The following is a 15,210-nucleotide window of genomic DNA, read 5'->3' as shown; positions in this document are numbered from 1 at the left end:
AAAAAAGAAGTAAGCACTTCTTGTACTTCTGAGAAAGTGAAATCACAGGAGGACTGGAGTTGTTTTTTCTCTGTTTGCTTCAATAACCTTATCTTCTAAATATTCGTTAATAAAAAGCTGAACTGCTTTATCTGAAGGTTTTAGAAAATTCCCCAAACCTAGCCAATTAAGACCGAAAAGAAAATAGCAATGCATAGATGTAACTTGCGTTACTATGTATGCATACCAAACAGAAGTCCAAGTGTTCATATTATACTCCGCAAATTATATAACAGTGGCCGCTTTTTGTACACCACACGTCACTTCTGAAGTGCTCTCAGCAATTTGGACGTCACTTTGTAACTGACAGTCCTGTTTTACCCTTGAGGCCTGAGATGATTAAGTGGTTAAAAGGTCGCCCAATGTGTTTGCTACAGAATTGGAATTACAAATTGCCTCTTGATTACAAGTTGTGACTGGGCTTTGACTTCCTCTTTCCTGTCTTCTCCGCCAGTAAAGAGAAGTCTAGTTATAGACTGATTTTTTTCACATGAGAGAGAAGAAAACAATAAACAAGTATGAGTAACCCCAGTGCAGGGGAAAATTAATCGTTCTTCAGAGATACACAAAGGTCTTTTTGTTGCTTTTGACAGGTATGGGTTCACATTTGTGGGAATTCGGAATGGCCATATGAGAGTAGAGAACCAAAGAAAAGAAATAGAAGAGTAAGTAGCACTTTGTGTTTAATGTTTGTCACGTCTTAACCCCACAGTCAACCTTGGGTGCCTTTAAGATGGGCAACAAAGGAAACGCATTACATCTATAAGTGTGTAAGACTCTGCTTTCCCGGTTGGAGTTTTGTGTAGAGGTAGTTGGAGCAGAAGACATTTTTCATAGAGAGGTAGAAACTGGGACTTGCGGTGGAAATTATTCCTATGTGGTTTACATGTAGGTCCAATAGCCTGAATGAGAGTCGGCCTGGACTTTCTTTCTGAAACACAGTTGCCAATTTTAGGTCTCCAGCACACACTGCAAGAAGAATCCATGAACTTGCATGGAACCTTCTGCTATCTAGAACCCAGCCAATCACTCTGGGATTGCAAGCTCAGCCAGTCGTGGCAGCTTTGGTGTCAGATGCTTTGTCTTATTCTCCATGCTCAAGTGTGAGCCCCAGGGCAAGTACCCTGAGGCAGCAGTGTTTTGGATGTTGGTTTGTTTTTTTTTCCCCTGTAGAGATCCCAGTGAACAAAACCACCTTGGCTTTAATAGCAGATTTTAATTAGGCTCTGTGATTAATTTGAATTCCTTCATCTGAACTTGAAATGTAATTATCTTATCTGACTTCTATTCTGGCCTCTAGCATCTCATGAGACCCATCTCAGAAACCTGTAATATGTGTAGATGCGTTTGGGCAATGTACCCCTTTGGGAAGTGATGCTTAAAAGCCAGGCAAAGGCTCTTTGGCCTGACTACCAGGAGCCCGGGGCCTTTAATTAAAGTCCAGATTCTAGCCAGTTCACAACAGTGCCCCCATCTGGTCAACACCAAATGACAATGCTACATGAAGATCTCTTAACATACATCCCAGAGCTGGTGACCTGCTCACTCCCATCAGAAACAGGCTTCATGGTAAATATTTTTAGGTCACATACTTGTGTCCAAGTTGCTCATTTTCAAAAAATATTTCCCCACGTTTTTGTAATAATTAACTCTTATTTTTACTCTTCTGCATTCTTTCATCTGATTTATTAGCTCAGTACAAATCTGATCATATCATTCCACTGTTTAAACCCTTCAGTAAATTCCTATTGCTCTTAGGATAAAATTCCAAACCTCTGAAATGGCCCACAGTGTTCTTAGCTCCCAGCCCTTGCTTAGCCCTCTTGCTGTGCCCCTATCAACTAGTTTCACGCTTTAGTGAACTATTTTGCACATGCCCTTTTCTCTACTCATGATGCCAGGACACCCTTTTTTCATCATGTCGCTCTGCAGAAGACAGCCCAGGCACTACCTCTTCCAGGAAGCCTTCCTTCAGATATCTTCTTTCTGCACTTTCACATCCGCCCTGTGAGTTCCTTTATTATAGCGTATGGCAGATTGAGAGGGAGTCAGCTCATCACCCTCCGCTTCCCTTCTCACGCGATGAGCCTCTCGAGGGAAGGAACTCAGGCAGATTCATGTCTGTTTTCCAGTACCTAGCATTGTGCTCGACCAATAGTAAACACCCCATCGATGGTTAAAATGATTGGCAGGGTGAGACTATTTCTAGACCCCTCCAGCTCTTTATCCGCCAGTCCTGTGTAGTCACTCTCTCCTTACCATTTGCAGTAATCTAATGAGAGGATATAGATATCCCTTAACCAACACTGGCATCCTCTGACACCACATTCTAAGTGCAGAAAAATTTCAGAGGCCCAACGGAAAGCGCCAGTTGTGCACTCGGCCGGCAACCCTTACCAAAAGGGGAGAATTCTATTCAGGATGTTTCTGTGGCAGTTTATTTTTCTCACTGTGTTCTAGATATTTTCTTTTTCTCATTTTTCTCATAAATGTATGAACTTCTTTTTCTCATTTTTCTGCTCATAAAGGTATGAACTTCTTCACACCTTAAACTTCGATTCTGTCCGTCGTCGCATGAGTGTCATTGTGAAGACTCAAGCAGGTATACATTTTAAACACTTGACTTTTTCTCTTTTTCCATTTGTAGATTTGTATGTTGATCACTTATTTTAAGAAAGGAAAACATCTCATGTAGTAATAGATGACTGCCTGGAGTCATGCAAAGCGGTAACTAACATGTATGCCTTAATGTATTTATATAAGCACATATGTTCAGTTTGCCAAATTGTCAGTGGCAGAACCCCTCGTATGACAGTATATGCATTTTCTTGGAAACTGACTCTACTCTCCAGTCCTGAGTGTCCAAACAGAAACTGAAAGGGTGACTCTTTATAGTTCATGGTACTGACCAATCACCAGTAATGTCGACATGCAGCAGCCCCATACAATTGGTTGGTTTGAGATTAACTAGCAGTAGAATTCTTGAGTGTTAGACAATTGCTGGCTCTCCCTGTCTGACCTTCCTCCTCATTCCCTACTGCTTTATAATTCCGGGGAACAGGCAAGCTAGGGATGACTAAGGGCCAGACTGCTGGGAAAAAGGGTATGGTGGCTTTACTCCAGCATGCTGGGCTCTTTGTTTGGCAAAGGGATGAAGCTTGCCCTTTGCATTGGAACCAGTACCATCATCCCAGGGTTCCCCCTTGTCCTTTGGAAGAGCCGTGGTAGCTGAGATACCTTCTGCTCAGATTGAGCAAGAGCCATGGGGGAGCACTCCTGCCTTATTTGCAGGCTCCCACATGCCTCTGCGTGTGTGTGTGTGTGTGTGTGTGTGTGTGTGTGTGTGTGTGAAAGAGAGAGACTGTAACTGTCTGTCCCTAGGTGGTTTTTCAAAATTTCCTTGATTTATAATCCCAGTAATTTACCTTTTAGTGTTAAATCTATCCGAAATTCCTTAGCGTGAGAATGGGAAGATATGGCAGACCCTTGAGGGAACGTTTCCCACTTTATTCATACTTTGTGGTGTGCCTGCCGGTCATGAAATTGATTTCATTATGTGAATGCCAAATTTGTTTTGTGACTTTTAAATACACTGTGGATGTGTGAGAGAAAATTAAAAAAGAAAACCACTTAACATTTGAAATACTTGGTGTTCTTACCTGTACACATGCATGTATGCATTCCACTGCAAATAGTGTGACGTCTGGGGAAGTGGTCTGTCAAGGGCCTTGACCTCAGAGCTATACTTCTTTTTAACTTCTTGAACTCAGCGTTTTGCTTTATAAGGTGAAGTGTGTTTCTTAATGCTCAACAGTGACTACTTTGCCGGATGCATGGACTGATATAAAGCCATACTTATACTGGCATTCTACGGTGCTATTTTCAAGTTTCCAGTACAAACTGCCAAGCCACTGTTTTTAAAAGCAACCTCAATAGTTTATTCAAAATGATTTTATTTTATTTGCTCTTGGGTTTGGTCCTTGACATCTGTAGATGCCATGTGTGCACTTTAGAACATGCTTGACAACATTTTCAGAGAATTCAGAAGGAGCTCCTTGACATAAGTACAGTCTCCCATGATTCCCTGAAAGGAAGTACATTCTAACAGAGGTACTTGGTGTACACTCTTGAGTTACTTGTGTCCATATCGGTCTTAAGAGGTAGTGAGCTTTGTCCTATGAAAGTAAAGGTCAAGATGTCTCATTCCATTTGGGGGAACATTGCAGGGCAGGCTGAGGATACACAGTAGCTGAGTGGGAGAGGCCACCTTGATAGGTACCTGTTAGTAAAATCCCAATACCAGTCTTAAAATTCTGAGTTGAGAACTTGTTTTTTTATTTATTTTAGGAGACATACTTCTCTTTTGTAAAGGAGCAGACTCAGCAGTCTTCCCCAGGGTGCAAAATCACGAAATTGAGTTAACTAAAGCCCATGTGGAACGTAATGCAATGGTGAGCCTATATCCCTCTAGAGATGCTAAAGATGACTATTTTATGGGATTGCTATTTAAATGTTAGAATGACTTTTAGCTTATTTTTTATGGTCCATTTTTATTGGGGGATTTAGAAATATTATGTTCCTTACTTTAATGTAAAACGTTATCCTGGAGCAAGTTTCTGTTCAGAATTTGCAGACTTGAAGACTTTTCAAGAATCTTTGGTTTATGTTCTGCTTTTTTTTCTTTTAACTCTAAAAGCTATTATTTTGTTATTCTGAACCTAACTGAATGTTACCTTTTTAGTTGCAATCTCTTAGTGTTTTTTATTTTAACTAAACATATATCAGAATTTCTTTTGTACAGTGAAATGAGAGTATTTGAAGAGAGTGCGGAATTTTTTTTTTCAATTATTTGGATAACTAGAGATCTCCTACTTTGTTTCTAGGACGGGTATCGGACACTTTGTGTAGCCTTCAAAGAAATCGCTCCAGATGATTATGAAAGAATTAACAGACAGCTCATAGAGGCAAAAATGGCCTTACAAGACAGAGAAGAAAAAATGGAAAAGGTTTTTGATGATATTGAGACAAACATGAATTTAATTGGAGCCACTGCGGTGGAAGACAAGTAATTACAAAATGATATTCTTGTCATTTTAATGACCATTTAGGGTGGTATCTGTCCAGATTGGTAATTTATTCTCAGATTTTGAAATCTTCTATTCAGATCTGTTGATAGACCAGACTTTGAACTATTTGTGGGAATGATTTTTTTTTAAGTTAAATATTTGTGGTCTAGAAGAATGATGGGGCGCCTGGGTGGCGCAGTCGTTAAGCGTCTGCCTTCGGCTCAGGGCGTAATCCTGGCATTCCGGGATCGAGCCCCACATCAGGCTCCTCCACTAGGAGCCTGCTTCTTCCTCTCTCACTCCCCCTGCTTGTGTTCCCTCTCTCGCTGGCTGTCTCTGTCTAATAAATAAATAAATAAATCTTAAAAAAAAAAAAAGAATGAATCTGTCGTCTCTAAGATCTTTTGAATGTTTACAAAGCCATCCATTTATTTATGCAGATATTTATGAAATAGGCTTATGATGTATTGAGAGCTTTGTGCTAGAGGCATCCTTTGAGCTGGTGCCTGATAGAATTGCTAAGATTTTGACAGACAGAAATGAGCGGAAAGGAAATTCAAGTGAGAGCAAACAACGTAAGAGCTCATTCTAACCTGGTTCGACAGGCTAGAGCATGTTTTTGCATACTTTCAAAGAATTTGCTTTAACTCTCCAGGCTGAGCTCCACTAGACAGGATTGTAGGGCTCTAGCATTGATCTCCCTGAAAGAATACATTTTAGACTCTTAATATTTTAGGAGTTTTGAAGAAATTATAAATGCAAATTATGAGACTTCACCAAAAAAAGTTACATATATATATGTACACAAACATACATATGTATGTATATGTATGTATACATATGTCTGTATACGTACATATATATATGTATATTCAGCCACATTAGAAGGTTTTAAAATTTTAATGGGATTCCTTTAGTCTAATTTCTTTCTTGTTCTCTGACCAAAGGGAACTCAGAGAAAGTATTCTTCTCTCTGTGCCTTTCGGATTTATGCTTAAATTCTCTCTCGGGATGGTTGGCTTTCCTATTCTCAAAGCTCCTCGGCAATGGGGATTCACTAACTTCCCTTGATATCTCACTAGGTTTGGCCCTTTCCATTTCGAACCATGTTAAGTATTTATATGGTGAGATATAAAATTTAATGAACTATAGTAAAGTGACAGTGAATAAGAATGTCTGGTGAGTTTATGAACATTTTAGCTAAGAGGGATGGTTCTCCATTCCGCCATTGGATACCAGTTACCTGAAGAGATGTCGTTAACTTTTCCAAACCTCACTGCTTGAAATTCATTTTGGTAAGTAAAACCATGCCAGAGATAATACTCCCAGCAAGAGTAGAGAATATATAAGAAAACCAACTGATAATGTGTCAGGACTCCAGAATTGCTGTGAATTGTAAAAATATCCTCTTTTGCAAGCCTTCTTGCAGAATCTCTGTGAGGAATCTCTGAGGATAGCAAGGTTTCCTTTGTGTTCCCAGGCTACAGGATCAAGCAGCTGAGACCATCGAAGCTCTGCATGCAGCAGGTCTGAAAGTCTGGGTGCTTACTGGGGACAAGATGGAGACGGCCAAATCCACCTGCTATGCGTGCCGCCTCTTCCAAACCAGCACTGAGCTCTTGGAACTGACTACAAAAACCATCGAAGAAAGTGAAAGGAAAGAAGATCGATTACATGAACTGTTGATAGAATATCGTAAGAAGTTGCTGCATGATTTTCCTAAAAGTACTAGAAGCCTTAAAAAGTAAGAGAGTGCACCAGTTTCTTATACTTAGGCGTGGGTATAAATGTAAATCACAGCTGTTTATGCAGAAGGTTCCGTTTTCTATGATTTATCATTCTTTGTTTGCAGGTGTTTTGTCCTTTTAAGTTAAAACCTTCCCTGAGGACTTGGGCCGATGGCTCCTTTGAGATTATTTAGCACTTTTCACCTCTCCTTTAATTCAAAAGACAATCCTGTATTTCTCAAGGTTTAGAAAAGTAGTTCAATTTCTTCATGTTTAGGGTTTGGGTATTTAGCACTGATCCTCCAGCTTGGTCCATGGCAAGAAAAAAATACCCCTTTTTGTGGTCTTTTCAATTGAATATAAGGAAACCAGTCTCTATAACACTTTCCACGTAATTTGAGGTCCTGGAGCCATTTTTTCTGTGGATTTACATGCCCCAGAACTCCTCCGGGAACCAAATAGCTGTTAATAACATGGCCACTTCAACTCTGCTTTCAACGGGCTGCTTAGGAAGAGCTTATAGAACTTAAGGGTCTCAAGGAAAGCCACTGATACATAATAATTCCGTGCCCAGAGATCATTGACCAAGGCTTAGCCTTGCCTAAACCAGGTGCTGGAATTTACTATGGCTATAAGCAAATCAGCTGCCTCTTCTGGAATGCCACGGGATGTGCTCGCACTAAATCCAGAGACCCCTAGATGATATTATTTTACATTTCTTGAGCATACCCTTTGTTTCAGGAACAATATTAGCACTTTATATAATTATTCTCACTTCGTCTTCATCGCAGCCCAGTAAGGCTATCTATTTCCTTCATTTTACAGATAGAGTAAGGCTCAGAGAGATGCAGTAACTTATATAAGATCACACAGCTAATAAGGGGTGGAACAAGTCTATCCAAATCCAGAGCCCATGTTTTTAACAGCTGTGCTCTATCTGGATCCTCATGTCTAATATTTGAACAGGCTTTACAGACAACTTTCCCGCCTTCATGAGGCTGTGGCCCATTCTAAACCAGCCATTGTTTTGGCACTTGGGCATCTGTGAGAGTAAACATGGTCTCATTGATTGCTTGTCATAAATATTTCCTTTCTTTAGCCAAATGGTATCTATAAAGGCAGTCCAAATTCCATGTTACTTGTCCATTTGTCTTCATCTGTTCTGGCTAACGTAACAAAATATCATAGACTGGGCGGCTTAAACAGTAGAAACTTATTTCTCATATTTCTGGAGTCCAGTTCCAGTGAGGTCCCTCTCCCTGGCTTACAGAGAGCTACCTTCTCACTGCGTTTTTACATGGCACAGACAGATGAAGGTCTAGTATCTCTTCTTATAAGGGCACTAATCTCATCATAAGGGCTCCACCCTCGTGACTTCACTTAAACCTAGTCACAGATACCGTCACATGGGGGGTTAGAGCTTCAACGTAGGACTTGGGAAGGGGGCGGGGCACCGGACACGGTTCAGTCCATAACACCATTCAGCAGCTCTGGGGTACTTCTGTAAAAGCCAGGGCTTCAGAAAAACTTAACTCACCATCTCAGAACATTCCCTCTTACGGTTCATCTGTTGGAGTGGGGCACAGACTTCCCTCAAGTTATATAAGCATCAGACTCAGAATCACTTTTGTCAGCTTCTGTTTCTTTGTCCTTTCCGCTTCACATCAGCCACCGAGCCTTATTCAGGTTTCCAATTTCCCCGCTAGTGCTGCACTTCAAATTCCTAGCAACTCTTGCCTTGAATCCCTCAAGTCCCTCTGCCAGATGAGTGGTTCTCCGTTATACACAGAATGAGGTCGCAGCAAAGGCCTCAGGTGACCTTTTCACCTTGCTTTCCTAGTGCACCACAGCATACTTCTCTCCCCTCATCTCATTCTGCCTTGTCCTTCAGTTCCACTGGTCTTTTCTGTGTGTATTTACTGTCCCAACCTCTGGCTATTAGCCAGTTAGTATCTTGTTTGTTTGCATATATTCTCCCATGTATACTTCTGTCACCTCAAGGAAGTTTCTCTGTTCTCCCGGGAAAGATGCGTTAATGATTCTTCCCATTCTTCTTATATGTCCTACTTAGGATTGATGCTTATAAATATTGCTTGATTTGTTATTGAGCCACTGCTCTCTGCACATTAAGTCAGCTCTGTGAGTAGAGGAGCAGAGGAGAACACATGATTGATAGCTCTGTAATTAGTGAATAAAACATGCTTCTAAGATTATGAAGCGGAGTATGGACAAGCACAAAATACCATAGTGTTAGTATATACACTGAGGGAATATGGAATAAACGAATGAGGAGGCATATTAGGCTCTCACTACTCAAGCATTTGCTCCATGGAACAGCGCTCCATTATCACTAGAAGCTTGTCAGAAATGCAGAATCTCCTGTCCCACCACCAACCTAGTGAGTCAGAATCTACACTTGAACAAAATTCTCAGGAATTTTAACAAGATTCCCTTAAACATTAAGCTTCAGGAAGGCTAAAATTAGACAAACGAATCGATAATGATGAGGTCGTGCTGTGTCTAATACTTGCGCTGCACTGGTCCTCCAGTGGCATCCAGGATTCCCTGAGCAAAAATTGATTAATCACTGTTTTTTTCTTAATTGCAAAAAAAAATGACATGTTAATTGGTAGAATTTTCTCAGTCATAAGTTTTCCCTCATATGGTTTTTTCTTTTTAAAGATTAATTTATTTATTTTAGAGACAGAGGGCATGCACACCGGGGTGGGGGGGGGTGGGGTTGGAGAGGGCGAGCGGAGCCCGTCATGGGGTTCGATCTCAGGACCCTGAGATCATGACCTGAGGCGAGACCAAGAGTCAGTCCCTTGACTGACTGTGCCACCCAGGAGCCCCTCCCACATGTTATTCTTAAGTACTTGCACCTGTTATATTTGTCTTTCCTAGCACCTAATATCTCTTAGTCGTCCTAGCTATGCATGAGAATCACCTACAGAGCTTTCTGAAACATAAACCTGTAAATAACCAAGCGCTGCCCAAGATACTCTGATTTAATTTGTCTGGGAATAGACCTCAGGCATGGGCAATTTTTTAAAGCTGTCCAGGTGATTCTAATGGGAAGGCTGTGGTTGAGAACCACTAATCCAGTATAAAATGATACTTATTTAAGGAACATATATCATTATTGAATGGTATATTTTAATGAGCACCATGTCTTTTTAGGCTCTCCATCATTTTTGAGAAGCCAGATCTGTTGACAGGCTTTGTCATTCAGGAAGAGGTCTTCTGTGATTTGTATACCCAAAGCCATTTTGTCTTTTTTCCTCTATTACTAAGAAGTTTTTAGATTAATGATTTGTCTCCATATCAGAGTTTGAGTGACCGATCTGTAATTTCCACAGTTCGCCTTGACTTTCTTACACAGAGACCAGCTGCTAAAGTCCATTATTTCTATACCTTTTAGAACTTAGCATCTATATGGGCAGCTTGAGTCTCAAAGACGTCATGGGAAAATGTCTGTTGTGCCTTCATTAAAAACAGTTGCTTCTCTACAGTTTATAGGTTCAGGAACCAGATTGATGATGATTTTTATTCAGGACCCTCCTCTTTGTGGTTTGAAAAACAATCAGGTTTCAAAATAGGAATGTATAGGAGATTCAATTAACAGCGTTGTTTTTCTTTTCCAGAGCATGGACAGAACATCAGGAATATGGATTAATCATCGATGGCTCCACATTGTCACTCATATTAAATTCTAGTCAAGACTCCAGTTCTAACAATTACAAAAGCATTTTCTTGCAGATATGCATGAAGTGCACTGCAGTGCTCTGCTGCCGGATGGCGCCATTACAGAAAGCCCAGGTAACGGATATTAGATAATGTTCCGTTCCGGGGATTTCTATACACATATGTGCAAATGTTCACTTCACTTTTGTTTCTTCAAAGAGCCCTTTTTACCTTATTACATCTTCCCAGGCTGCTGCTTCTTCGCGGTCAAATTCAGAGGTCTGCCCACCAGTGTGAATGAACCCATGCTTCTTGTCCCCTCAAGCTGGCTGTCCAATTCCTTGCCTTCCAGACTTCTCTAATGAGTGCTTGGTGCGTGCTGCCTCCATTCCACTGCTCCTCACTCCTCTGTGACATTAGCCCCGTGTGTTCTTTCTTCTCCTCATGTCATCACGTCCGTTGGATCACCTGGAGGCCAGCAGTGACCTCCTTGCCAAATCCATCGCGCTGTCTTTTGTTCTCCTCCTCGTTTCTCTGCCACAGTTAACACTATCAGTCATATCCTCCTTAAAACTTTCCTCCCTGGGTTTCTGTCTATAGTCCACAGTCTTGACTTTTTTTTTTTTTGTCCTACTTGGCAACCTAGTGTCTTTTTATTTTGTGTCATCTTCTCACTAATTATCATTTTTCTCTGGGGCTAAGTCTTCCTTCTGCTTTTCACTTATAGCCTGTCTCTCTAAACATGAATTTCTAGGACTCTCATTGACAGTCTCTGGTACTGACTTTTCCTTTACATGAAATCTTGTATTTCTAGCTGCCTGCTAGACAGCTCCATGTGGAATCCCCACTGTCATATTAAATTCTAGTGTCCAAGACAGATCTTATAATTTTCACCTTCAGGCCAGTGTATTTTCTCCCTTGTCTTCATTATTCTTGTCTCCAGCACCACATTTTTTTTTTGCTCCCTAAGTCACCAAACGACCTTTGACCCCTGTCTTCTCCCTCACTCACTATCTAGTCACTGTGCCCCATTGATCCTACCTTTTATCATAGCTCTCATTTATGTGCCATCTTTTTAAACCTTTCACTTCCATCCCAGTCCAAGTCCTGTGACTTCACACACAGACTCTGTGATTTAGCCTCCTCGTCAGTCTCCTGGCTTTCCCCCTTCCCCCTTCAATCTCTTGCCACACTCCCAAATTAATTTTGTTAAAACACCATTTCTCCCATTATATATTCTTTCTCAGATCCTTTCATAGTTTCCTAGTCCCTGAGGATGAAAGGCAGATGACTCTGGCATTCAGGCTCACCTATGTTGGCCCTTATCGTGTCTCTACGTGCTCTGTCCACTGTCATTCCCGTACCCAGCCTGAGTCCTCCACTCCTTTTGGTTGGTCCTCCCTTTGTGTCCCTTCCCCTTGCTGTGCTCATGCCAACCTCCAAAGCTTTCCTCATCTGGAATTCTCTCTGAATTCCTCTTGGCCTAACGGAAATTTTACTCATAATTAAACCCAATTCAGGGGCCACCTCCCATATGCTCTTTTCTCCAGCTCCTCCAGCCCGCGTTGATCTGCTTCACCTTGCTTTTTTGCACTTGGTACAAAGAACCTTAGAGTCTCAGTTACAAATTTCTTCACTTCTGTACACACTGTATTCTTTCACATACCTTCATATTACTTCTTCATAGTCTTCAACTGCTTACTCTAGACCCAAGGAATGGCTGTGTCCTTGGTTTGTCCTTCACATGAACTCTACTCCCTGCTTCACACACGCACACACACAGCCCATCCTAATTGAGGGCATTGTCTCTGTCTACTTTCTTCTCACTCTCAATCCCCACCACAATCGGGTGCTCTTTTTTTCCTTCAACCTTCAGAGCCTTGATTAGCCCCAATTGAGGAAGAAGATCCTACCAGAGCCATAGCCATAGAAATCTGTCCCTTTAGTCAGAGGCAGTCTCTCTTTTTTTCCCCCTACATTTATTGTCTGTTGCTCAGGTTGCTCATTGGATTCTGGCTACTCACTGCCCAGGTGGTTATTTGAATTCCTAACCCCATACTGCTTCTCCCAGCCAAAGTATGGAGCCCCCCTGTAGTTCAGTCCTCGGCCTGTTTTCTTTCCTTCGCTCTAATCCCATCTTCTGGGATATCACCCACTCTCCTGTTAGGTCCATACAGGTGATCTTGCAGTCGCTTCTCCAATCCAAATACTTAGGCTTTTACTTTCTTCTCCAGCTGCCTACTGAACACGTCTTCTTGGGTGTTGTCATTACTATCTCGACCCAGCTCTCTTTAGAGCCCATCGTCTTCCTTATCTTCTTTTGCATCAGTTACTGAGCTCACTGTACTTCCAGGTTTCTAGATTGAGAACCTTGAAATCTGTGGTGACTTCCCCCATGCTTTACTCTTCCATGTGGTTTCAGTCACCAAATTCTGTCCGTTTTCTAGTACGTTGTCTTTTTCATTTCTTCTTTCCTGGCAGATGGCAAGCCTTTAACTGCTCATTGAACTCTACCTGTAACTAGCCACCTAACTTGGCTCTTTGCCTGCAGTCTTGTCTTTTCTTCCTGTTCCTCCTGCACCCTGCGACCACTTTCATAGTATCGCTGTCTGTTGATCTGGACCCAGATGTAGCTGTCCATGCCCCCCATATGAAAACGCACTGATCTGGTCGAGCCAGTCTGTCTTTTGAGCGTATATTGTACTTAATCTGGCTGTGTGCCTTAGAGCATGCCATTCCCTCTCTCTGGAGTATTCTTCCAAGCCTCTTTTTCCCATCCACACAGATCTTTAACCATCTTTCATGATTTAAATAAAATTACTCTCCCTTCTGTGAAATCATTCCTGGATTACTCTGGCATGTAGTGTCTTCTCCCTTCTCTGCCATCATGGGCATTTTTATGTGAACAACTTAGACAACAGTGTTATATATTCCCTTGCACAGATACTTCACACTGTTAGTGTTTATTGTTAATCTGGTTGCCTAATATTCTTGTATTCATTCCCTGTCTCTACTGTTCCATTAGATGTTTCTTAAGGTGTGTGACCAGCCTTCTGTCTTTCTTGGATATTTGCACATGACATTGCACGTTGCATTGTGTGCAGTTGTGGTTGGTCGATACATAGTTTTTGGCAAATTGATTTCTTTCGCATGAAGCTACCTTAGAGATTGAGGAGAAGTTCTTAATCCAGGTGACCCGGGGCACAGTAAAAAAAAAAAAACCAAAACAAAACAAAAAAAAAACCTGTGTTTCTCTAACCAAATCTTTCATGATTTTATAGTCCATGATTATATATCTTTTTATCTTTCCACAAGGACGACCTTTAATCTTCTTAATCTGTATTTTCATGCAGAAGCTGTCACCCTTGCTAATTTTATCGCCTTCCCTAGACCTTTCTGGGCTGCACTTTTTCTTCCTTGAGGTACAAATCATTACTGCACAAGTTTCATAGGTGCAATTAGGTTAACCATAATTGTAGGCCATCAAACACAAAAGTTAGTGTGGGTTCTTTAAGTTTGTCTTTGACTCATTTACAGATTATTTCTGAGAGTCTCTCAAAATTTTTTCAAAGAACCAAGTTGAGGGGAGGGAATAGGGGAAAGCTGGCCTGCCACAATAACACTATTTTCGTGTTCAATGGAATTGGATGTGGGTTTTCTCTATGCAATTTAGTAAACTAAAACCTGACTGAATTTTGTTTAAAGAAAAGACTGTGGGGTGGCTTAGCCTCATGTCAGTTATTTTTAATCACTTATGTTGAAAATGGATTTTATTTATGTTAACTGGTGAAAGCAATTCTGAGGACAGAATTTCTGCAAGGCATTAGTTAGCTTCTGCATTATAGACACTTTTTTAAAGCTGCCAGATTCTAGAGGGTTTTGAGGGGTGACGCATAAAGCAGTCATTATCTAAAACATAGGGTGGGAGGGCGGCTGCTTACCCAATATACTTCCACAAGTGACTCCACCAGGAGAAGGTTTCTTTTATTCGGTACCTGCCGTGAGCACAGCAGTGAGCTGCATTGTGCCGTTGACACATCTTGAAGAGACACTCAGGGAATAGTGACAGGCTTTATACACATACCTCAGGGAACTTTCTGCTCATCTCACCACCTTTAAGATGCCCCCATTTAAAAACGCAGCTATCTGTAGAAGAGATGAAATTATACTGGGTATTGGGAGATTTGGTAAAGTTTAGTTGGCAGCTGGATGGGTGTAAGAATTTACCATTGGGGGGGGTGCGTGGGCGGCTCAGTCGTTAAGCATCTGCCTTCGGCTCAGATCATGATCCCAGAATCCTGGGATCGAGCCCTGCATCGGGCTCCCTGCTCAGTGGGAAGCCTGCTTCTCCCTCTCAAACCCCCCTTGCTTGTGTTCCCTCTCTCGCTGTCTCTGTCTCTCAACTAAATAAATAAAATCTTCAAAAAAAAAAAAAAAAGAATTTACCACTGGGGAAGTCCCTGGGAATATGGGAATGCACCGAAGGGAGTGGTTGTATCTGCAGAGAGGAGAGATGGAGAGGTTCTAGAAGCGTTGTTCTCTAACTTCTACTCTTATTCCACTAACCCTATGCGTGTTACCTCAAATGAGCTTCCTGGTCTCCACTGTCACATTCAACACCTCATCTGAAAGGACACATGAAGCAAGGACAAGGAAATATGTTGGCCTCTACTATAGATAGGAGGCAAGGTTTT

The 15,210-nt window shown here is 41.5% G+C and overlaps 1 protein-coding gene across 6 annotated transcripts in view; it reads left to right on the top strand.

The window, feature by feature from the left end:
- The window catches only part of ATP11C (ATPase phospholipid transporting 11C), a 177,386-nt gene that overhangs the window by 118,732 nt on the left and 43,444 nt on the right, over nt 1-15,210 (top strand). For all 6 annotated transcript variants that reach the window (XM_040627861.1, XM_040627867.1, XM_040627888.1 and 3 more), the window contains exons 15-20: nt 633-704; nt 2,568-2,641; nt 4,387-4,490; nt 4,923-5,104; nt 6,586-6,849; nt 10,477-10,651. In XM_040627861.1, the coding sequence (XP_040483795.1) occupies nt 633-704; nt 2,568-2,641; nt 4,387-4,490; nt 4,923-5,104; nt 6,586-6,849; nt 10,477-10,651 (871 nt within the window). The remainder of the gene's footprint in view (nt 1-632; nt 705-2,567; nt 2,642-4,386; nt 4,491-4,922; nt 5,105-6,585; nt 6,850-10,476; nt 10,652-15,210) is intronic.

Source organism: Ursus maritimus, assembly GCF_017311325.1.
Source record: "Ursus maritimus isolate PB19 chromosome X unlocalized genomic scaffold, ASM1731132v1 scaffold_X1, whole genome shotgun sequence".
In the NCBI taxonomy this organism is placed as follows: domain Eukaryota; kingdom Metazoa; phylum Chordata; class Mammalia; order Carnivora; family Ursidae; genus Ursus; species Ursus maritimus.
Note: the sequence above shows the minus strand (reverse complement) of the source record. Positions and strands in the feature narration are given on the sequence as shown.